Source organism: Heliangelus exortis, chromosome 18 (assembly GCF_036169615.1).
Source record: "Heliangelus exortis chromosome 18, bHelExo1.hap1, whole genome shotgun sequence".
NCBI classification, from domain to species: Eukaryota; Metazoa; Chordata; class Aves; order Apodiformes; family Trochilidae; genus Heliangelus; species Heliangelus exortis.
The window spans coordinates 11,108,449-11,132,905 of NC_092439.1; the positions used below are offsets into that span (position 1 = coordinate 11,108,449).

The 24,457-nt window shown below is 40.1% G+C and overlaps 2 protein-coding genes across 6 annotated transcripts in view; one reads left to right on the top strand and one right to left on the bottom strand.

The window, feature by feature from the left end:
• The first annotated feature begins 6,373 nt into the window (after positions 1-6,373).
• Positions 6,374-13,712, top strand: C18H11orf58 (chromosome 18 C11orf58 homolog). 4 transcript variants are annotated; one of them, XM_071761648.1, is made up of 6 exons: positions 6,383-6,540; positions 6,843-6,923; positions 8,218-8,278; positions 9,912-10,021; positions 11,149-11,392; positions 13,275-13,712. In XM_071761648.1, exons 1-5 carry the CDS (start codon positions 6,481-6,483, stop codon positions 11,356-11,358), a joined length of 522 nt encoding a protein of 173 aa, XP_071617749.1. In that variant the 5' UTR covers positions 6,383-6,480; the 3' UTR covers positions 11,359-11,392; positions 13,275-13,712. The 4 variants fall into 4 exon arrangements, with proteins under 4 accessions (XP_071617748.1, XP_071617749.1, XP_071617747.1 ...); XM_071761646.1 differs by having other exon boundaries at positions 9,912-10,024; positions 13,275-13,415; XM_071761647.1 differs by lacking the exon at positions 13,275-13,712 and having other exon boundaries at positions 6,374-6,540; positions 11,149-12,708.
• A 5,739-nt stretch (positions 13,713-19,451) lies between these two features.
• The window catches only part of PLEKHA7 (pleckstrin homology domain containing A7), a 118,133-nt gene continuing 113,127 nt past the window's right edge, over positions 19,452-24,457 (bottom strand). The window contains exons 27-28 of one of the 2 annotated variants that reach the window (XM_071761702.1): positions 22,028-22,136; positions 19,452-21,027 (exon numbers count right to left, since the gene is read on the bottom strand). In XM_071761702.1, coding sequence (XP_071617803.1) covers positions 22,039-22,136 — 98 coding nt within the window. In that variant the 3' untranslated portion in view covers positions 19,452-21,027; positions 22,028-22,038. The remainder of the gene's footprint in view (positions 21,028-22,027; positions 22,137-24,457) is intronic. The other variant, XM_071761703.1, reaches the window with a different exon arrangement.

A 24,457-nucleotide genomic window follows, 5' to 3' on the forward strand; every position in this document is an offset into this window, starting at 1 on the left:
CCTTTTTCAGCACAGTCACTGAAGTATGTTAAGGAGTTGTTTGTCCACATCATTTCCAAATTACTCAGTAATTTAAATTCCCCATAAAACCCAAAAATATTTTTTCTGCTTTGCTACAGGTGGATGAAACAGAAGATGCACCAAAGAAAGGAACTACCAAGTTTTCACGCTAACCAAGCACAGTTCATTTTGATAATACGGAAGATTTTTTCTCATCATTCAGACTTCACAGTCAAATAATTGAATTTGGCAGATACTTTCTGTGAAATGTCTTATCGTTATTGGTGCTTTTATGTGTTAGCAAGCACAAAAGAAAAAGAAGGAAAAGAATTGAGATATATAAAGCTCTATCTTCATTGCAATAAAAATGATTTCTACTCAGGTACAATATTCTAGCACTCTCCTATGTACAGTGGCAAATGAAGAGGCCTAGACACTTTACTATGATGTAAAATCTTACAGGAAGCAAAGTGCTATATTTCCTTATTTTGATGTAGCTGGTACACATCAACTTGAAGTAAGAGATATATGGTTTGCCTCGACTGGCTACACTGGTATAAAAACTACCAGTGTCCTCTCTCCACTAGGACTGTACCTAGAGAAATGTGTCCTAAAATACCTTTCATGTTGTAAAAAAATTGGGATTTTTTTTTTTAATCTTTACATCAAAGACAAGGCCTAATAGATGCCATAGTACTGGAAGCTTGCACAGTACTAGGCCCAAAGACTTAATTTCTCCATTCTTCATTTTGACTTAATTTCTCCATTCTTTCTTTTCTTCATTCATTAAACTGAGGACACAAGTCTTTTTTTTTTTTTTTTTTTTTTTTTTTTTTTTCCTGTGGTATTGAATAATGGCCTGTTCTGATAGCCCAGAAATAAAAGTAAGTGGAGATAGTCTTGTGTTGTTTATGATAGAAACTATTCTGGTTTTAGAAGGGAAGTGTTCTAAGAAAAGCTTTTATAACAGGTTCAGAAATATAAAAGCCATTTCAGGATGAGGATATCTCTATCTTTTATTTTGTTAGTCCTTGAAAGGGCTTTTTAAATGTTAACAGTTTATGACTGCCTTTCCTCAACTGATGCTCCTTTCTCAGCAGTCCTTCTGTTGACACGTCTTTGTTTGCTCTTAGCTTCATTCTTCCCAACCCCTTAAAACAAAACTTAGCAACTGAACTTTTGTCAGACAATGAGTCACTAAAACACACCAAATAAGTATGTTGCATAAGCAGATTTCAATAAGAAAAATTTCTTTGCCCACTTCCAGTGATATACAGAATATTTTCCACTCATCTCTGTGGCAACCTCTATATATTGCAGTGAAAATGACTAAGCAAAGCTGGCCAGAAAACAGCAAGCATTTTCATTTTAAAATATGCTGAAAGAGATGGAACAGTTTTGAAATGCTAGGGTAATGTCCTTTTTCCATTGAAAAAGAAATAAAGCTTTCTGCCTAAACCAAGTTTAAACTGTGCACTTAATGTAGGTGTGTGTGCACATATATACTTCTTTCTTTTTATTTTAAGCTAAAAAATTAACTGTTCTCTTGTTAAGCTTTTCTGCAGGCAGACAGTGTCAGCATTACCTGTCTCATGGTGACAGCTACTTTGAGTATCAGAAGTTCATTAGTAACAATTAAAAATTCTACAGCACTTGAGTTTTATCCTATTTTATATGCTAGTGTCAGTTATCATACTCTAAATTGCTCCAATTAGCTGATATTTAGCACTTACACATTTCTTTGAACACACACTGTGCATCCCTTACTTAATTCCTAATTCTGACGTGTATATTATCATAATTTCACAGATTAGCTGAAAGGTGAGAGAAGTTGCCAAAGAGTCTTGGGAGGAGCCAGCTCTAAACCCATAGCTTCCAAGCCAGGGCTGTCCAATATCTTGGTCTAGATGCAATAGTTTCATTATTGCAGGTTAGGCTATTAATGTATGGCAAAGACATCCTGATCACATTACACAATGAAAAAAGTCTTTTGGATGTCAGACCTGGTTTTACTGTAAGCTACTCTACCTCTACATAGAGAGCTAAAAAAATTGGAATATTCTACATCAGATTCTTCAAACACAAAACTGCTTCTGCAGTTAAGCCTCAGCTTTCCCATACGTAGCTTTTCTAAAATGCTGTCTGCCTGAAAGTTTATATAATACAGATTGCAGGGGTTCAAAACTTGGAATTGGAATGGGATGGAAAATCTTCATGAAGGTAGTTTTTCTGACATTTCCTGTAGTAGAGTTGGTGTTTACTTACTCTCCACCCCCAAAAGATGGTACCCATTCACAGACTGAAGCTCACTCCAGAAGCATAAATATACAGTAAAGTCTAAGACAGAGTATAATTGTACATGACAGCACATTATTTTGTTAATTTATTTGTCATTTTACCTCATCTCACTCTCACCTATTGCCCATTGTGCTTTAGCTGTACTGAATGACAGCCATTAAACTGAGGTCTGATTTCAGCACCGCAGATAGTTTCTGCTTCATAAAAAAATCTCACCTCCTGTGAATTAAATGTTGATTTCAAGATAGTCTCTTCAGAGGGACTGTGTCAAAGAAATGTGGAAAACACACAAAAATATTGCCCAGGATCCTTACTGTTTTGTTTGTATGCTAAAACAATCTCACAAATCAGAGAAAACAGGTCTTTTCTCAGGAACCAAACCTACCTTGTTCTCCTGTGAATCCCTATATTGCTCACTTCAAAAGAACACAGCAAATGTAACATGACGTTCTAACAAAATCCCTAACATGACAGGAATTTCAGAACTCTTTTCTTATAATTTTCTAGTGTTACTGTTTTATACAATAAAGCTTGTGAGCTGCACATCCTCAGAGCTATCTGTAGTATCTCTTTTTACAGAGGCAGTCTGCTACTGAGAGAATCTGCATCGTTGTTAGCAGTGAGATTATCCCATTTTTAAGTTACCCATAAGCAAGGGGATGCCATTTAATCCTAGGGATGTCTTTGTTTATTAAAGTAATTCTTCTCTGCAAAACCAAAGCATTTTTATCTCAAGTGAGCAATAAACTAATGAGAAAAAAAAGATGTAAAAGACTCTCACTAAAACATCAGCACATCATTATTCAAAATATAAACAAAAGCAAAATCACCAAACTAGGAGTCAGCCATATAAACACTGGTACATTTCAGTTGTCCTGAAAAATATTAATTTAACAACAACCCACAACTAAGACCCAGTTATAGTAGATGATTTAAACAGGCCCTTTTTCTTGCACTTTTTCTTCCAAAGACAAACTTTCTTATTTTGTCCCATGAGGGAACTAGAGCCACAAAGCTGAAATTTCATACTTCTTTTTATTAAGAAACAGGTATTCATGCATAATAGTACAGAAACCATGAAAACAGCTTAAGTTAAAAAAATAGAAAAGTACCAATGGAATACATTTTCATTGGTATTAAATTAAAACAGTTCCTAGTAACAGCCTAAATATGCTGCTAGATACTACACCAAAAAGACTGGGTTTTTTTAATTTATGAAGTTATATTATTTTTTTTTAATCTCTATTCCCTTTCTAATAGAAATAAGCTTTTAAATACTGAAATTTCAATTAATCCACCATTACAGTAATTATATAATACCCTATACATTTAAATGTACTTGTAAAAATAACATTGTCTCATATTAATTCTCTCTTCTGCTCTTTCATGTTGTCAAACAATAACTACAGAATTTGTAAAAAGCAGGGGTAACAGCTGTACCTTTCTATTTGATTTGGCACACTCAAGCAGTGCCATATATGTGAACGTGAATTCAGCTTTTGCTATCCTAGCGCTGTTCTATGAAAATAATATTTTGAAAAAATTATATTCTACATATATCTTAAAGTATGAATTTACCTACCCAGGAGAGCAAGGGCTATACCAGCACTTCTCTGCATTATTAGATCTCCTGAATTTTTTGTGCTCCATCTTCCAGAATATTTTATCAACTCTTCTTTCGTTGTATTTCAGTCCTATAAAAGAACAATGGGTAGTATCTGAATAACAAGGCTCAGGGAAACTGTTAAAAAGACTGAAGTGACTGCATAGCTTTATTGCCATGCTCACAAAAAAAAAAAACATTGTACTGACACATTTTTAGCCCTGTCAGAAGGAAATTCATGACAAACTTAGCCAGGAGCAGTTCATCCTCCAAGAACAAAGATTCCTCCCAAAGAGAGTTCAAAGCAGAAGCCAAACTGTAGAATCCCTATGGGAACTTTCCATTCACTACAGGGAGAACACAGGAAAACTACATTCAGAAAACTGAAGGTAGCCACTCCTGCATCTTTCCCCCAAGTGTCTGAAAGCTGGGCACAGCTCAGATCAGCTGTCAGATCACTTCAGCTAAAAGTGAGTTAATGGATCCAAATCTACCACCATCCCCAGCCCCAAGAGAAGCTACATGCTGCTGAATAGCATTCCTTTATGAGATGTGTGTAAACCTATGTGCTCCATTATCAATATTGTGTTTACCCTTCATCACTCTTTGTAGAGTCTGGTCTGCCTTGCAGATGACTACACCTGGCATTACCAGGCATAGACCACCTTGTCCTTCCCTCCCTCTAACCCTCAAAATCTAAAAATGTCCTTGATGGAACACAGTCCTGAAAAGGTGGGTAGATAAACTTAATGGCTCAAATAAAAAATGTTTAACAGTCATAGTGATAAAATAAATAAAAATCAGAATAAAAACTTGTAAGTAGAAGAAATTGACCAAACTAACCACTCAAGATATGTAGATGCAAGGAAATGCAGCTTAGATCAATGCAAGTTAAAAGACAGCTCAGACACAGTCAACAGATTCACAAAGGGAAAGTCTTGTTTAATTAATTTGATATCCATCTATGAAAAGGTCACCCATCTAGTAGATGAAGGAAAGGCTGTAGATAACAGTTTTTCTGGATTTTAGTACAGCTTTTGATGCTGTTCCTCACAGCACCCTTCTGAACAAGTTGTCTAACTGTGAAATAAGTGGTTCATTATGTGCTGGGTGAAGAACTGGCTGAAGGTCAGAGCTCAAAGGGTTGTAGCGGATGGGGCTAAATTGGCTGGCGATGGGGTCATCAGGGGTGTTCCTCAGGGTTCAATTTCAGGGCTAGTACTGTTCAATATATTTATCAACGATCTGGATAAAGGTGAGTGAGTGCACCAGTAAAAGTTTGCTGATGACACCAAACCAGGATGTGCTGTTGACTCTCTTGAAGCACAAGAGAGAGGTCTTGCAGGGGCAACTCACTCAAACTATGCAAATTCTGAAGCAGAAAAGAGAAAACTTTATCATTGGAGTAGGAAGTAAATTTGTACATGGTATATCTATGGAGCAGATGAGACTGCGGACACTGGAAACATCTGGAGATCTACACAGGATTCCCCACGGGTCACTCGCTGCCACTCTCCACACGAGTTGGCCCTACAGCCTGGCGCGAGGGCAGCCGTCCCCTCAGATGTGGTGGTTGTGAGGTGTTTCGGGTCAGGCTAGAGCTGAGGGGACACAGCCGATGTGAACCAAGACCCGTGGGGGAAGCGCCTCATCTTGGCCCCGTCTCCAGCTCCGGGAGATGAGGAAAAGTGTGGGAGAGGAGATGAGGAAAAGTCGCGGAGCCTTCGAGACTGCATCCGCCGCCTGAGGCGGGAAGGAGGACGAGAAGGGGTGAGGGCGCGGGGGGGGGCAACCACCGCCTCCAGGCGACACCGCCCAACCTGAGGCGCCGGCAGCGGCACACACGGCCGGGGGCGGTCACCGCCTTCACATCGGCGACTCAAACACTTGACTGCGGCCAAAGCTCGCCTCCCATCCGCGGGGATTACCTCGGGTTTCACGACAGCCGCCGCCTGGCCGCGCTCGCAGAAAAGCCGCCCGGGGTCGAAGCTCCTTACTCCCCATCCCCACCCCCCATTTCCCCAGCGGCACTTCACGCCTGACTCCACACCGAAACGACCGTCTGCGGGGCTTCCACGGCCACCGGCACGGCAGCGAGCTCCACCGTCCCCACATCCCCGTCGCCTCCCCGGCTGCTGCGCACGACAGAGAACGACGAACACCTCGCCTCAGCCGCGCGACCCCCCAGCCCGCCTCAGCCGCGCGCAGCCCGCCTCAGCCGCGCGCAGCCCGCCTCAGCCGCGCGCAGCCCGCCTCAGCCGCGCGCAGCCCGCCTCAGCCGCGCGCAGCCCGCCTCAGCCGCGCGCAGCCCGCCTCAGCCGCGCGACGCCGCCACCCTGCGGAGGCGGCACTGGGGAGGTGCACGCGCCCCTGCCAATCAACGCTCAGAGACGCCCCCCCTGCCGCGGAGGCTTGTGGGGCGGGGAGTCCCCGCCTGCCCTCGCCGCGCTCCCAGGACCCGGACCAGAACTACCGTTCCCGGCGTGCCCCGCGGCCCAGCCGGGGCTGCGACCTCACGCTTGCGGAGGGAGCGGCTCCGTCAGGAAGGCGGCAGTGGGCCCGGTCACCCAGCCGCAGCGATGAGCTCGGCCAGGGAATCCCAGGGCCACCACGGCCTCAAGCGAGCGGCCTCCCCCGATGTAAATGGGCGCGGGGCCCGGGGCAGCCGCGCGGCGAAAGGGAGGGAGGAGGTGGCCTGGCGGGAGGCAGAGGGAGGGCGGGAGGCCGCAGCTTAGCCCCGGTACGGCCCGATCCGCGCGGCGGGACACAGGGAAGGCCGCGGCCTTGCCGGCCGCCCCATTCCTCGGGCTCTCGGCCGACGGGGGGGATCACGGCCGGCAGAGGCGTCCCGGGGGAGGCTGTGGCGGGGTGTGAGGGGCCGCCGGGCCCGCCTGGGCGGAGGGGGCGGGCGGGCGGGCGCAGTCAGCGTGTGATCCCGCAGGGCTCAAGCAGCTGGGAGGCGGCGGACCTGGGCAACGAGGAGCGGAAACAGAAGTTCCTGCGGCTGATGGGCGCTGGGAAGGTGAGGCCGCCCCGCTTTCCACCTCCCCCTGCCGCCACACGGGTACCCGAGAGGGAGAAATCCCCCGCTCCCCCAGCACATACTCACAGCGGCTGCCTAGGGATTCCTTTTTGCCATGCGAAAACCTTACCTCAAGGAGGGAGGCCTGGTGCAGGCTGCGGTGCTCTAGGAAGTAAAAAAAAACCCAACACTCAAAGGCAGTTTCGCTTTGGGACCCTCCTTTAAGGAGGATTTGGGTTTCAGAGCCGCGGCTGTTATGTCAGCAGCGATCTAATGCCAAATACCAGTCTGGAATAGTCAAATCTCTGCAACTTTCTCCCCACCCCACACCTTTATATTTTAAGACCAGAGAATGGAATTGTTTGTTGATATTGCCAAGAGATTCCTAGTTAGAAACAAACAAACCTGTGTGCCAAGTCTGTAAAATTCTTTCTCATTGAAAAAAAAATTAAAAAAAAAAAAAAGGTAGCTAACAGATTAAAACAGCAAAATAATAACCTAAATAATCCAGGAAATATTTTTAATGATAAGTGATCTAAACTAAAATATCTACTATGCTTTTTGCAAAAAATGCAGCAACACTAGTAAAATACAAATTGTGCTTTTTCCATGTACAAAATGTGGTTTAATATTTTACAGTACTAAGGAGGTGCAGGTTAATATTCCTAGTGGACAGGAATACACTACCTATTACAATATAACACTACCACTAACCTTGCTTTCTGCTTGCATACTTACTGCTGCTTGCTATGTAATACCAGTTCTTGCCTACAGGGATGCATTTGCTAATGAGCAACGACTGAGCCAATATGTTAATGAACACTGTAAAGTTCCTACCTGATACTGTGACCAGAAAGTGGAATGATTGTAAGATGCACAGGCTGAACAATTGCATAGTGCCAGAGAAAGATACCCAAAGGGTAAATTGCCAGAACCTAAATTCACAGTCCAGCATTGTGTAGTGTGGTTTCCATGTCAGGTGATCACCATTCCTCCTTGTTTAGCTGATGTACTGGCAGGACTTGTCTTCATCTTTGGAGTAGCAAGAAACAGAATGAAATAGAACCAGCTTTGGGGTGTGGGAAGATTAAAGATTATGTAGTTGTTGGGGGTTCTTTTTTAGAAAATTCAACAAAACAAAGATGAAACAAGTTTGTCAAGAGACAGCAGTTGTTATCTAGTGACTCTTACAGTTGGTTGTCAAGATTTGACAGCAAACCTCTTCCATTCAAGACTTCCAGAATGCTGGCAGAGCTGTCAGTGCTGCTCCAAAACAAACTGCCTTTTTTTTTAGAAAGAACATACTGGCCGCCTTGTTATCGGAGACCACAGATCAACCTCTCACTTCAGGACAGGTCAGTTTATCCAACAGCTGACACAAAGTTGGAAATGGAATTCTTGTTTAGGAACATCCCAGTACTTTGAGCATCATGGATGTTGCAGGGAGGGAATTCAGCTTTCATGGCTGAAGCTGAAGACAGATTAGGCTGTGGAGGTGTAGAAGTTCCTGGTTTCCCATGTTAAATTACTGACAATTTCTCTTACTTGCCTTATAAAGTCCTGGATCAGCATGGTACTTGATGGTCATTTAAACCTGTGTACAAATGCACTGGAAATTGGGGCCTATAGGTTCACAGTCTTGTTTTGCTTCAAAGTAACAAAGAAAAGTTTTATTGCTAATGGTACCTAGCAGTATGATACTTCTTTCTTGCTGCCAGGTATGGATATACAAACCTCTAAATGATTGTGCATGGAAAAGAACAGGGTGATTTCTCCCCACACTTGACAGGAATATCTCTGCCTTAAAGTAGTGGGGCAGAAGCTGAAAATATCTGCAAGGTCATCTTGGCAGTCAGCAATAATTTGATGTGTAATTTGATATATGACAATGGTAACTTCTTTTCAGGCTTGCTTAGGTAGTAAGTCAAAGTACATAGAAACCAAACTGGGCTTGACTGTCTGAGAGAAGTTTTTACAAAGCTGTATGGAACAGCAACTGTCAGAGTTACAGAAAACTTCTTTTCCTGATCTGCTCCACCAGTAATTTTTCAGTTTACAAAAAATTATCTATGGACCAAAACACAAACAGAAGATTGAGGATTGGTTCCATTTTGCAGACTGGGAATCACTTCCTTATACCTGAATTCCCTTAAAATTTCTTAGAGATGATGCTTTCCCTAGGGAGTCATAAAGAATGAGTACTGCTTTCTTATTAATAAAACGATGCTAATAAAAAATGCTGTTTTTTTGCAAGAAGTCAGAACTTGACAGTTTACTTCCTTGTACAACGTAGTTATCCTCCTCTTATAGCAACATACAGCTCTAACTTCCAAATGAGGAATGTTAATTTGCAATGCAAGCTTTCAACTTTACAGAGGTACTAATCAAAAACTAGCTTGTTGTGGGCTTGTAAGTAAAGGGAATGTCAAAGTAGCTCTTGAAAATTATTTTTTGTGCTAATTCCTAAAGATGGAAAAATGCAGAGCTGTAGTAACTGCTTTTGATAATTCAGGATCCATGAAATAGTTTCAGATGCAGCTCTATAAATGAGAGTGGTGGTATTGACCTAAATTCTGCTGCTGTATAGTAACAGTTTAATCCCAGTAATTCCTAGTAATGACACAAGTTGTAAAGGCCAGCAGCCAGGTCCTTGCTGTGACGTGTTGCAGTAGGGCAGGAAGCACAGAGAAGTCATCCTGGTTACATTGACTTGTTTAGCAGAACACAGACCACACCTAGTGCAGCTGTACAAATGCACCACATCTTAGGAACTTACCAAACCATCTTTGCTTGCACACTTGATAGGATTGCTTATAAATCTGTTGGTTTTGCATGCAGAAATACTCAGTCCAGTATTGAATAGTTCTCAGTATATAAATTTAAGCTTTTTCACACACATCGTGATAAACTCTGGAAGTATGACTTTGTGTAATTTGATGTCTTTGTTAATTTGAATGAACCATAACCAAAGTACACTGGACAATGCAGGGGAAGAAGACAAGAAAATGAATGAAGAACTGGAGTCCCAGTACCAGCAGAGCATGGACAGCACGATGTCTGGACGAAACCGGCGCCACTGTGGACTTGGTTTCAGTGAGGTAGTAACTTATTTCCATAATGATTTGGCTTTCACTAATACATCATTTTAAAATCCAAGCACCACTGGTGGCAAACTTTGGCAGTTTGAGTTAAGGGACAAACTTACTGCAAGCACTGGGCCCCTCTTGAATGCTGTGGTGGCCATTTAGGTGCTGAAAATAATGAATGCTTCTCGTTGTGAAAAAGTGATGTGACATGCTTAATGTGCCATAGTAGTCAAGGCTGCTTTGGACAGGAAGTGACAAACAGATTAGATCAGGGTGTTGCCAAGGAATACATAAGAAGGCAAGATAACCATCTGCACTGTCAGTGGTAGCTAGTAATCTTGGCTTCTTTTTGCAGTGAGGCACATACCTCTCTATGGTGCTGACACCTGACTGGTCTTGTACTTGCAAGGAGTTCCATAGGAATGAGCAGGAAGAGAAGTGTGACAAACAGAATTAAATTATTAGGGATATGTCTGTATGCCAATTGAAAGGTGCATTAATTAATTTTTTGCTAATTGTTATCATGAATTACTGCATTAAAACTTATCTGATGTTTCCAGAATTAGTTAAAAAAACCCGTGCAGTGCTGGGAATTCTTAATATTACACACATGGAGGCTTTACTTTATAGGAGAATGAAAAAAAATCCATTTTGGGATTGTTCTTGTTAGCTGTATCATTGGATTACTGCATCATTCCTTATGCTGCAGAGTTTGCTAAACTTATTTTCAAAGATTAGTAACAAATATGAGTTCTTGATGGTCTAGTCATTAGTTTCATCATGTTTCACTCCATAGCAGATATTAAAAGTGTCCACGAAGGTAAGGAATTACTAAGCTGTAAGATGATAGGTAGCTTTTTAGACTCATTACATGGTGTGTTTAGGATTTCTGCTGTAATTAAATAAGAATGCAGCTGAGGAAACCACGGAAGTCACTGTTGGTACAATTAGGCACTGTGATGAAGTCACTTTCTGTCTAATAAATTGTATATTAAAGACCTGCATTTAGCAACATAGCCCATTTTATAATTAACATGAAAGGAGCCATTAAACAAAATAACCTCACTGGGAAATTTTAACAGCTGCAATGGAGTTGCCAGGAAATAATGGTTTATTTGTCTTATAATCTGAACTTCTAGTTTCAGGAAAGTGAAGAACAAGAAGAGGCAGCTGGGCACTCCTCTGATGAGAGTTCAGAGGACTCCGAAAGTGGCTCTGAGTCAGAGCAAGAGGAGTCTGCAGAGGAGCTACAAGCTGCTGAAAAACATGATGAAGCTGAGGTTCCAGAGAGCAAAAAAGAAGCAAAAAGCAACTATAAAATGATGTTTGTTAAAGCCAGTGGTTCATAACTGCAGATGTAACAGCTTTGTATTTAAAAGTACGGTAAGCCTTATTGTTACAGTGCAAAGTGGAGGACTGCTACAGCACAAATCTTTGTATTATGATTTTAAAAAGACCCCTTAGATGACAAAAAGTAGTATTTGCTTTCAGTTGCCATGGATAACATTTTTATGGGCAAAAGTGATATCACTGGTTTTTGTAAAGTGTATAAAATATTGGATGGAGAAATAAATTCTTTTTGTTCGTGCCCAATCTCTATGATGTTATCTAAACTATCCTTCCCCCTCCTCCCTTATGCCAGATAAGGAAACTTCATGTTAGTGGTTTCTTTAGTTAGTCCCCCAGTCTTGAATTTTAACTATTAAGAGTACATGTGAATTACTCGCTGTTGCATTAGTTGTAAAATATTATTATCAGCACTATCCTGTGATGTTCTAGAGCTTTAAACAATGAGCTTGTCTGTAGATGCTGGTGTTGACAGGGCTAAGAGGAGAAATGACTTTTGTGACAGTATTAATAACTGGATCTGTCAACAGTCCTACAGCAGTTGCAGGGGAGACACCGTTTAGGAAACGCATGCTAGAACAGAAAGCTCTAATTGCTGCTTTGGCTTTATAATGAGAGGGATAAGCTGTAGTTCTTTGTACCTTTTAGTAGAAAAGAGTGGGTTTTGAATGACTGGCTACTGGTTATAGCACTGAGCTGTTACTAAAAATTACTCCTGAAGAAAGCAGTTTAGTTTGAAAGAGAATATATACTTTGATAATGAAAAGGCTATACAAAACATTTAGCTTTTTAAAATATAAAATATAGAGTTAAAAGTATGCAAGCCCTTCTTCCTTTTCTCCCCATAACATGCCTCACTTGGAGGTTTAAGGCAATTACCACAAAAAGGTTGTACCTCTCAAGTAAAGTTGATATGCTTAAAGAGTTCCAGTAACTCCTTCCAGCAAGAATTAAGCACATCCTTGCAAATTTATAGTTTATTGTATTCAAATAATTAATAAAATATCAGATTTATTTTAGACTTCTTTTCCTCTTAATACATCAGACAGATCAATTGCCTGTCCTTGCTAGGAGAGCAGAATATCTGATCTGTACCTCTAGTACAGCCTCAATCCACCATAAATATGTTCCAAGAAACACTGTAGATGCTTGTGGAGAATCTTTTGTTTCCATATACAATTCATGATATGCAGACAACATTTGCAAACCCATTGGCTTACATGAAAGCAGCAGTCTGTGCTATCATTGTAAAGGTCTACTGAACGTGAACATGAAAGCATCAGTTAATGGGGGGAGGATTTGGAGTAAGTTATATTATGGAAAAAATAAAAGTAATATGATTGTAAATAAAATGGAGTAGATTCTGATTAATGTTTTCCTACTTTGGGGCCTTGAGCAACCTGATCTAGTGGAAGGTATCTGCCCATGCAGAGAGGTTGGAGCTGGATGATCTTTAAGATTCCTTCCAATCCTAGCAATTCTGTGATTCTACTGTTCAACACAGAAGTTCCCGGTCATTCAGTTTTAAGAAAAGCATTACAGCAGCTACTTATGGGCAGTGATTTGTAATTGATTTGTATGGATGTGGCTTCCCACTACTGCAAGCTTCTGATACATAGACAAAAAAAAAAATTAAAAGTTGCTCACCATGACTTACAAAAAATCTGCTCAAGATAAGAGGCCCTCCCCAAAAGATGAACTGATAGAGTGACACCAGCTTATTCCTCTGCAGACATTAGCTACCATTAAACCAGCATTTCACTGTTGAATTCTCTTAGGTGTGGCTGCTGGCTATTTGTTGCCTGGGGTGCAATTACAGAATTAAGGTGTAGGCTGCAAAATGCTGTATATACACTGACCTCTCTGCCTTCCCTGGCCCAGCACTAAAGCACTGCTCTTACAACCTTTTCTTCTGCAGCTGCTCAGCATCCACCCAGATACCTGGACTCGAACAGAGACAGACTCACTTTCAGAAGGCAATAGATTGATTCTCTTGCTGCAGACCAACCCTGCCAGGCAGAGGGCCCTGCTGCTTTCCCACTGGCCTCAAAGGAAAAGCATGGTAAAGCCTTACCTGAAAGCTCTCTGCAGTGCAACCAACCTGGAAAGCCCCAGGAAAAGCAGATCCAGCTGGCAGGCCCCGCATGGGTCCCTCCACCCTGCCTCAACAAATGCCATCAAGGGAGTCTTCCATTTAGCTCTGCTCCAAATCAGAATCAGTAAACCAGATTTTGCTGTTAGTTCCAAAAAGAAGTAAATAGACCACACAAGGATAAAAAAAATTAATTTAAACTATCCTAGTAACAGCTCTGTCCAGAAAAAAAAAAATAAACACAACTTCCATTCCTCAAAAGTGTAATACTACTGTGAACAGCCTGATGAGGTTTGGCTTAACTCCTTTATGTCCTAAGAATCATCTGCTCAAAACAGGAAGAGGTTTACATAATCAATCACATCTGTTTCTGTGTAACACTTACAAACATATTAAGAACTTGCAGTCATCTATGAAGCAGCCTGTCTAAGAAGCTTCTCTGTATATAGTATATATTCTCTGCATTTTTAGTTCAGTGTAGATTGTATAGCAAATCTTTTACTTTGGGAGTCAGTTTTGGCAACATTTGGTATCATAGCATAAGCAGTAGTGTCACAGATAGTAGCAGAATGGTTTCAGCTCTCATACTTACTGGAGACAGAGAACACAGGAAAAATCAATGCAGGTGTCTTGGTTGACTCTAGTTGGGTCATCACTTGTACAGACTGGTACAGAAGGAGCTCCCAGAGATGACAGCATCATAAAGAAGGCATTTGTATTTGTCTTTTCAAACAAGATTTGGTGGCTGAAATTCCTCAAAGAACAGCTTATTTCCATCTCAACAGAAGGACAGAAATCTGCCTTATTTCACATAATTTCAGAAACAACTGGTGAAACTTAAATCTGTCACACAACGACTTATTTATGTGGGAGACATTCTCACCTATTGCTACCCACATGGAAAATTCACCTGCACAAAGGTCAGTGCAGATGCATAATCAACATTTAGCTTTGGAAGAGTGAAAACACTTCCACAGGCTGAAAGTACCTGTGTGCCTGTTCCCTTTCCATTTGCCTGGGAATAGGGAAGCCCTCGAGACAGGTACCATGACAGCCCCACTGACCACAAGGTCCTGCAGTTACAAATGAGGATGCTTCTAAGACCAGTAAAACAGGATGTGTTTTTTGCTCAACATTGCAAAGGAATTCTTCCAGGCCAAGAAAACCAAATCTAGAAGTTGCCCTGTAGCTTTATGCAACTGCTTTACAGTTTACTCTCCCTTTCTTCCTGAAGAGAAGGCTGACAACTCGATTCCTGAAAGCACAATTTATAGGCCAGCTTCAAAGCTATAGGTCCTTCTAAGGCTCTGGTTGGGGAATTCACATCAAAGATGTGCACATGTTGTTCTGATGCCAGAGAGGATGGTTGGTAGAAATCTCTGTGGATTTGCTGCAGTCCCCAGAACATGGATTAAATTATGCACTGAAGCTGCCTCTGTAAACTGCAGGAGACAAAGAGAAAAAGTGGCAGTGCAATATCTCATAATCAAAGCCTGGCACAGTTATTTGCATCAGGCTCCTGGAAGCTGTGAGGGGATTAAGAGAAGGGACATGTGTCAAGGTACCCTCACTGAAGGGACAAAGCAGAAGTTGGTTTTGTTTGCTTTTAAGACTACCACCTCAAGTGTACTTTCCCTGAGAAAAATATCTGAGTAGTACATAGATGTAGTGTCATGATAGATACAGCACTGAAGAAAGTGACTTATCTCATTTGATTTGGTTTTGATGTACAGGTGCAGAATAAGATCACACTGACAGTTTGCACTATTATTTATCCAAAAGACCAAATATATCCAAATACCATTTTATGGTGTCCATACCTCAGGAAGCTCTAGTTGAGAGAAAAAGAAAAGACTGACAAATAACATCACAAGAGGGATTTTGTATCAGTCGAGCAATATGAGGGCCCATATGAAAAATAACTTCCCTGCTTTTAACTTTTTCGTAACTGCCCACCTTGACCTGCAGGGAAATTCTCTGAAACCATTATCATAAGTAGGCACACTCAGCACAAGTATACCAAGTTACATTAAAGATTACAGAAACTTCTGGCAAACCAGACTGGCTCCTTTTCACCCTCGTATTAACTGCTAAAGCTTTAAAGCAAATGGAGGTAACGTTTTTGATCCTTTGATCCAACTCTCCTTCCCATTATAACTACTAAAATCTAGTAATTGTGATCTATTTGTAAGGACACAGTAGCAGAACATCTCTTTCCAAAATGTAATTTTTTTTTTGTGAGAAATACTTCTTAATCAATACTAGACACACACACACAAACAAAGAAGAGATCAAATTTACTCAGTAGTCAATTGATGGAACCACTACCCTGCATATAAAATCATTCACCAAGTAACTTTAAAACTGTACTGAGTGAAGTCCTCTGGCATGCAGATGGCTTTAAGGAAACCAGAGGACACAGCTACATTCATGAGATATTAATCTCTTCCCTCTAAGCCTCTCATCCAGGTTAGGACTTGGAGCCACTTCTGCTACTCATTTCAGCAGTGGTCCCTCAGCTTTTGCTGATTCTGCATCTTGGAACCAAGCAGAGGCAGCATGGGATCAACATGCATGTGAGTGCTCATGTTCACACTCCCCAGCACACACACACACATTACATGTCAGGAAAGAACAAAATCCTCTTCCATGCTGGCAGAAAATGCTCAAAGGTACAGTATGGAAGCAGCAGAGCAGACAGAACTACTTAGTGTAAACTAAACAAAAAAGCTAACAAAGTAGACAATACAAATGACAAAGAGAACTGGCAGTGACTTCTTTCATGTCAACTTTTTCTCCCCAGAGTGGTACAACTCATTATAACTAAATGTTGCCAACTACTTCACATCATTAGGGTTACACCTTGCATAAGCCATCAGACAGGGTTCCAAAAAAAACCCCAAAACCTTCTGGTGTCTCAAGAGATGAACCAGAAAACAATGTTAATGCTTTTCTCTGTTCTGGCTCTAGAGATAAAACCAAGCCAGTCCAAACAGACAACAGAAGTGAGGCCAGAGACTGCAGCAGGCCACACAACACCTTCTTACACTGGCACATCACAGCTATAAAGAGTGCAGCATTCCCTCAGAGCAGGCTCTGTGCCAGGGAGGACCAACCTTTTCCATCCTTGGCTCTGAGGCAAGCTGTTTCTACAGGGAAAGGGAGAGTTTGACTGATACTGACCATTCTTAACTGGTTTTTGTTAAAAGAGAGCACAGAAGCTGCCTACACAAAAGACTATTATCACATAATCATAATTCTCCCAGCATTTTTTTTGGAGGCTGTTTTACCTTCTCTGTAAGGCAACCAGGAGCACTGACAAATAAATAACAAGTAAGCAGTGCACAAATGTGCACATATCCAATATTTCCTGGGTTTATTTACTTTTATAATTAGCATTCAAAGTTATTCTGCCATCTCCCAGTAATTTAATGGTAGGCCTTATAATTTTATCTTCCTCTTAGGTCTACCTGTAGTTTAACATTCAAAGTATGGTTGCACAGAATACCTCAACTGACTTGTATTAAGAATGCTCTTTAAAATTCCAAAGCTTTGAACTAAAGAAGTATCTCAAGAAGTTTTCATGGAAAGTTCATCTTGGTTGGTTCAATTCAGCTACAGTAAGATGCACCTTTTCAAATAATGGGAAAAAAATGTAAAGGGGTCAGACCCAATCAATACAGCTGTTCAAACAGAATTTCAGGCACTGTGATGTGTATACTTTTTGTGCTCTTTCTTTGTACTGCTCCACTATGAAAGAAAGGTTGCTTTTGCTGGTAGAGCAATAAAAGTCTTAGCCTTTTGAATACAGCCAAATAACCAATGGGAATGTTTAATAGGTGTGGAAAATATAGCAATTTTTCATGTTCTTATGCATGGCTTTGTTCTTTCTATAACTACGCAACACAGAGAGCGCAAGCAAACACTTCAAAATACCCAAACACAGACATAAATCAGAGAGGTGACATCAAATCATGTCTTCTATATCTGGTCTTTCCTTCATATAACAGCCAGAAGTTAATTGCTAAGACACATGGGAAATATGTGGGTTTACAGAGGGGAACAGACACCGATATAAATTACAAACACATACATTTGAAGATCTGGAAATCAGATGAATAAAAGGTGCAGATGGAAAAATTAACAGTGTAAACAATAGCAGAACCTGTTGGGATTGCTCTGTTTTATTACAACAGCAACTTCTCCCTCCAAAGGCTACAGGGTAACAGAGAAGACCTCCCCCATTACTGAAACTGCAGCACACAAGGTTAGTAGTATCTGTCATTAGCTTTTAGATTCACACATAAACAATCTTCCAGAATAGAATTCCTTAACACAGTTGCTTCCTGGCTCTAACTACTGCTCCTGTCTAGTTCTTCAAAATAAAGAGAACCAATAACTCAGAGCTCTACAGGGTTTCCTAACAGCCCAGCAACACCTACAAACTCCAAATTACAGTATTTAAAAAAAAGGGGGTGGGGGAAAGGTCTCGTGCAAGTTCAAAAAGGTGAAAGCAGTGCTCCTTGTATTGCTGTAGTTTTATAAATTCAGCTGTGCAATAAAATTTTAATAACTTCAGTTGAAGAAACTGAAAACATGGACAAGGGAAGGCAGTCTGCATAATTTTGCTTGGTATGACATTATAAAAACACTAATTAGAAAACAGTGCCTTCAAAAGAATAACTGATACTGCTTTCTAATGAATTTCTGTTTCTTTATTTATAATTAGTCCCAAACACTTACGCTGCTGAATAGACAGAGGTTGGGGGAGGGGGAGGAAGTGACTTTCTGACCAAAATTATATTGGATCTGTAAGCATGCATAATTTTTTTTCCTAGTCTTAATATTACAGAGTAGCATGTAATATTTATGAAACGGCATTTTGATTTAAAGAAACAGAACTGAAAAAGGAAATTGACTCTAAAAAACTCATTATGTCTATGAAAATAAGATCTAGTTATCTAAATCCATCAGATAACAGCATTTCACAGATTCAATAAAAAGTTTTGGAGGATAAATTATCTTGATATTTTTTCCCAAAAATGGGATTAACTACAGGCACAGACCGAAACCTTTAGAAAACCAAGTTTTGTTAGAAACATTAATGGTTTAACTACCCAGGATAAAATCCTTCTCTTTTGGGCAAGCTTAGAAGAGCAGATTTTACACGCGTGATTAAAAGAAAGAAAATTAACATCTCCCACAAGCGACAGAGCCAAAGTGCCTGCACCCCTTCCCCTCCATTGCCAAGGCAGCAGACAGAACTCAGCCGCTGCATCCCCACCCCCTGCGCTGTGCTCTTCACCCAGGCCACCCACTCTTCCCTCCTGCATAACAAAGCTGCTGGAGAAAGAATGCGGTTTCACTGAGCCACAAAACCTGTGCTGAAAGGCTCCTTTGTGTGCCTGAGAAACAGGACAAGCCTGTCCTAAGCTCAGCTCTGAAACCCTCCCGCCCGCCTCTGCAGCTCAAGTACGGACACTGGCACACTTCGCGGAGTCAGCACCTCCCCACAGAAACGCAGCCGACTGCTGCTTTCCAGTTGGTTCCAGAGACAAAGCGTCAGAAAACGAAACATTTCCACTGTTCTCCACCAAACTGAGGCGGTCTGGGGGCAGGCTCAGCGCTGGGCAGCGGACACCGACCCCCAAGCACAGTGCCTGGCACTGCCCGTGCCTCCCTGGCTGGTTTGCCAGTGAAGTTACTTCTGATACTTAAATCTCACCAGAAACTAAAGGGCTAAGAATGTGTCAGACAAATACAGGTACCCAGGGGACAGAAAGGACAGCACTGTAGTCAAAGCCATTAGGGGACAACTCTGAAAAAAATCTTTATACTCCACAAATCAGATACTTAACAACGTGCTAAGAAACATTCCTTAAAAAAGAAAAACGAAGCTTTAGTGTAGGACAAACCTGATCCAAATCTCAGTGAAATAAGTGCAAAACTGGGGAACTTTCAATTATATGGATGCTGATAAAAGAGCAGACAAGACAGAGGCAATAGGAGGCAGTTAGGTTAATATTTTAATCTGTACATATACCATTTTCCAAACCGTTACATCTTATTAAATTAATGTTTTCTTGCAAAATATTCATTTACGCTTTCAAAATGTCTCATAAAGGCAAAAATAAATCATTATTTTGGCAAAATGTTTTGAAATTGATACTGGCAGTATTGAGGTAAAATAGATTGCATAAGCTAAATACATACTTTTTAGAATATTTCTGAGTATAGTGTTAATATATGATTTGTTTTAAAGTCTGAAACTTGAAGGTTAATCAATTTCAAGGCTTTTGTACCTATTACTTGAACACAGCAAAGAAACAAGTTAGTAGTTTCACAAAATACTGCAGAAGCATTTCTCAGTCATTTCTCATCCAGAGCTGAACTCAACTGGTAATTACAAAGCATGGGGAAATTTCTGCCTGTCTTGCATTCAATGCACACATAGTCTTTTTTCAAGTAAAGCAGATGCAGCAAGTCATTTAATCTTACTTTCTCTTTATGTAACTACCTCACCCTTTGCCCTACACATAGGTAAAACACTGAATTTCAAAGTTTGGCAAAGTTAGGCATCAGGTGAATATACATATGAAATTAGGAAGTGCCACATGATATAAGTTTTGCTGTTTCCAGGATAAATACTGTCAATACATTATACTGTAGTGTTTAGCGAAAAAAATCAAAAGGAAAATACATACTTACTATTAAAATGACATATCCTTTTTTTTTTTTTTTATTGCTCAGTTCATGTATTTTAATTAAAAGTTTTCTTCTTGCACACCTCAACTTTCAAAAAATTATAATTCGTTAGCTGCTTGTTACTGCAGAGACAGCACTACTGTCAAGGGCAACCTAGTATACTGTGGATACATACCAGCAAGTTAATCATATAGGATCAGAAGAGTAAACAGGAATTAAAACTGGCTTTCATCATGGCTTATGTGGGAAATTTCAGCTTTACACGGTCACTGACATTTAGAAATTCACTTTAAAAGTTCCTTATAACATATTAAATGGGCAAAAGGGTGGGTAATTAATGCTACCAAAACATTCAAACCAAAACACCCTTTTGGCAAACATCTCACTTGCATTAGCTCTACCCATGCCCTATGAATGTGCTTCTAGGCTTGTCCAAATTTACTTTTTTTTTTTTTCATGAAACTTTACATTGTGCATACGAGCATGAAGGGAAAGTGACAGTATCTTTTAACATCTATGCAAGTGTTTTCTCTTAGAATTAATTCAGCCCTTGATTAAAAAAAAAATTAAAAAAAAAATCTAAAATACATTGTTCTAAAAATACATTGTTGGTATTTTACAGAGTTTATTAAAAGTGCCATTTATTCATATAAAAAGTCTAAACTAAAGTGAAGTCAAAATAAAATGATTTGCAGTTCTCTTCATTTTCATAGAAAATCCCCCATTATTCTCTGAATGTTTTACCAGAAGAACATGTCATCTGCCAACGAGTATCTTCATGGAAAGCTGGTAAAGAGCTTCCTCTTCCTTCCACACGGCATCACTGGGTGGGATTGGCTTTAAGTCCTATGTCAGTGTTCACTTACTGCTTTGGCTGGTATGAAGTAAAAAAAAATTGGTTAAATATTAAAGTAAGCACAGTAATATCAAGCTGTAAGCACTTTCAGGAAACATTTTTTTATTAAAGCCTTCTGCAGTTTGGCAGAATGGACTGTCCTCTATGTTTTATCTTTTGTCCAACATCAGGCAATAAAATTACCAAAGAAAATCAGAAAGATGAGAATAACTTCAAAGGAAACTTCTGTGGAAGCATGGTGAGTGTCTGAACTACAACCACACTTAGCAGGGAAGTATTACCACATCTCCATGTTTTCCTATTTCAAATACAGAAAACTCTGAAGAATAGTTGATACATATACTAAGAAGAGATGATACCTATTTCTTTATAAAAGAATTTAAATTATTCTAATTTTAATACTTGAAATGCCAAAACAACCCAACTGGAGACAATAATTAAGTCTCCTGTTAACACAATTCAGTGAAAAACACATCAAAGGCATGAAAAAGCCAAACACCAGACTGGAGAATTAGCCAGAAAGGGCCAAATTTTCAGCTCACTTCAATTAAGACTCCCGTGTCAGTTAGGTCTATGATGCCAGCCCTGAAACAAACCCCCAGCTCACACAACTTTGTTTTCATGTTGCATGTTCCTATGTGGCAATGGTATATGCCACATGCAAGCAAAACCAGTTATTCTCCCCCATGGTAGCCACTGGAGCACACAGTGGTAGCCACCAGAGGACAAACTTGCTGAAAATCTGGCCCCACGTCACGCAGAGTACAGATGGCTCTTTCCTTCACCACAGGAAGATTATGGAAGCACCTTATCTGTGGAGCAACAGCAGTAATTTGAAGACTTCATTAGCCCCTGTTAGCTCATTAGAAGCAATATTGACAAGAAGGAAATATTTTTGAAAAACAGATGCATGCGTTCATTTGGATCTAATTTAGGTTTAGTACAAATGTTACAAGTCATCAAGCCACAGCAAAGGCACAATGGCAAACCAGACATGCTGAGAGCAGTTAGTTCTTACTTTTAAGGTGTTTAAACAAATGTGTAGTGAAATCCATTGCTTAGGGGGGAGTGAGGTGGCTGTGGTACAGAAGGTGAGGGTGCTTTAGATGGATAGGTCAACTGCTGAGCTAGAAGGGATCACATATAGGAATTAGGCTGCACAATCAAACATTCATATTATAACAGAGCCACCTTAATTTTCTGTGACACAAATTGGAGCCCTGATTAGTTATGTAATGAGGTGTTACACTATTTTAGTTACATGGAACACAATTTATACAACATTTCTATCTGCTGAGATTTTTTTCTGTCAGTTGCCTAAGTTATGCAAATAGACATTATTCCTGTTTTGATAAGAATCTGGACAATCTATCTTAAGATGAAGTTTCACTAGAACATTTTAAAGCACACAACACTGATATACCCTAATCCAGCCCTGCTTTTAAAATTGCACTTCTGGAATAGCACCTATATTTGCTTTCAAGATTTCACTGAGGTTGTACAGATGTTCAACATTTCCTTTGTTACGTGCCAGTGAGCAGTCACAAAAATAATATATAGAAGTATCACCCCCAAAATTACACATGCATATGACATTTTACTTACTACAGTGCCTGTTATAGTAATTACATTTTCAGATCTCATCTTGAAAGTTCAGGAGAGAGAATAAAATGATTAAAACTATGCTTGTTTATTGACCAGAGTAACTGCATATTACAAGACAATAATCATAAAACTAAGGAAACTCAATCTTTCATTCTGCTTATACTCTGGAAGGCAAAAGGCAGGCTTATTTCCAAAACACAGAATTCAGGAAATGACTTCCTGATACTCCTAAATTTTATTTTAATCTTTCAGATTCCTGGCATGATTTCAGTTTAGAAGAGTGATTTCTTACTAGGAACAGAGGAACTCTAAAATGCTACTTTACAAGGACTGCTACACAACTTACTTCAAAAGATTTATACTATCATAGTATCTTAATATAGCTTAACTACTTCTCCCCCGCCCAAAATATGGGAAAAGTTAAGCTTCAGTATTTTTCATAAGCAAATCTTTGTAAAGAGTCTAGACATTTAGTAACAGATTGTCAGATATGGTCTGCTTCACCAATGAGGACCAAATGACAACCCATACTTTAAAAATCAAAATACAAAAATAAGAATATTAAAGAATCAGTAAAATCAGAGTGAACGAGGACAAACAAATCAGCTGTGCAAAGCATCAAATTATTTTCCCTTTAATCACTTTAGGTTGTCAGAAAATAGGCCATAACTAAAAAAAAATTAACTCTTTGTATGGTTTGTAAATTTTCTATCAAAACCAAATGACCCTGACTTTTTTGTTTGCTTGTTTGTTTGTTTTAAATTCCTTGGAAGGTGTTTTGAAAAGAGCAAGCAATAATTGAAACCAAAGCAAGACATGTTCCAGGAAGTGAGTATCTGAGATAACAAATGTGGCAAAAACTAACTGTGTGTGGATGAAAATGTTTGGGCTTCCTTAAAGAAGCAAGGACTTGGCTACTATGTTAGTTTTCTTTTAAGTGTCTGAAAGACCAAAGACCTGCTATACTTTACAAAGAAAATTGCATTTTAAATCATCTTGCAACTGACTGCAAGTTTCTTCCAACAGCATTTAAACACTTCATTCCAATATACATTGTAATTCTCTCTTTGGATAGAACTGAAGAAGTAGGTATTTTGTGGTTCTGTATACCTAAGGATATGTGGCAATCACACTTTGGAAATAATTACAATTTTAAAAATCAAGTATAAGCAAAAACCTGTAGGGATGAAAACATAGTTCCTACATTCACTACCTAATATAAACAGATCAAACATACTTCAGTACTGTACAGTTACTGCAACTTCACACACACACACAGCAGTAAGTTAAATGGCCACATGAAGGCTCTTTGTATGGCAGGCACTCTGTCTGCCCTTGGAATAACAAAGAGGAATAATTTCAAGTATGGGCTACATTCATCTTGGTTTGATGCCACCTTTGCCCAGGTGCTAGGACTGATGTGGCATAATGCTGCATCAGCTTGTACCTCCTGGGATGCTGCAGCCCACACCACAACCAAAGTGTGTAAGTCCCCGTGACAAGGATCTGCTTACTAGAAGCAGAACCAGACTGCCTGCAGAGAAGCTGTTTTAACAGAGAGATGCTTGAAGGTCAGAAAGATTCATCTTGAAATGCTCCCAAGATTTTACAGGTCTGAGGTTTTTTTGTTCTGTTTGTTGTTTAAACTGTCCAGCCTCAGTGAATCATTTTATCACTTCTAGTCAGTTAAATTACCCATAGAACATCTCCAAAGTCACAAATATCTGTATCTTGAAAATGTATTCCTTCCCCTAAAAATCAATTTTCCTCAGGTTTAGCTGCCACTGCATTGGTGAGTATACAGCCACATTCAATCAACACACTGCTACTAGAGATGCATGTT

Coding starts and splice junctions, on each gene's coding strand:
- C18H11orf58 (XM_071761646.1), top strand. CDS start 6,481: ATGAGCTCGGCCAGGGAATCCCAGGGCCACCACGGCCTCAAGCGAGCG. Junction 6,541..6,842: donor AGCGAGCGGCCTCCCCCGAT/GTAAATGGGCGC, acceptor GTGATCCCGCAG/GGCTCAAGCAGCTGGGAGGC. Junction 8,279..9,911: donor AACCTCTCACTTCAGGACAG/GTCAGTTTATCC, acceptor TGGACAATGCAG/GGGAAGAAGACAAGAAAATG.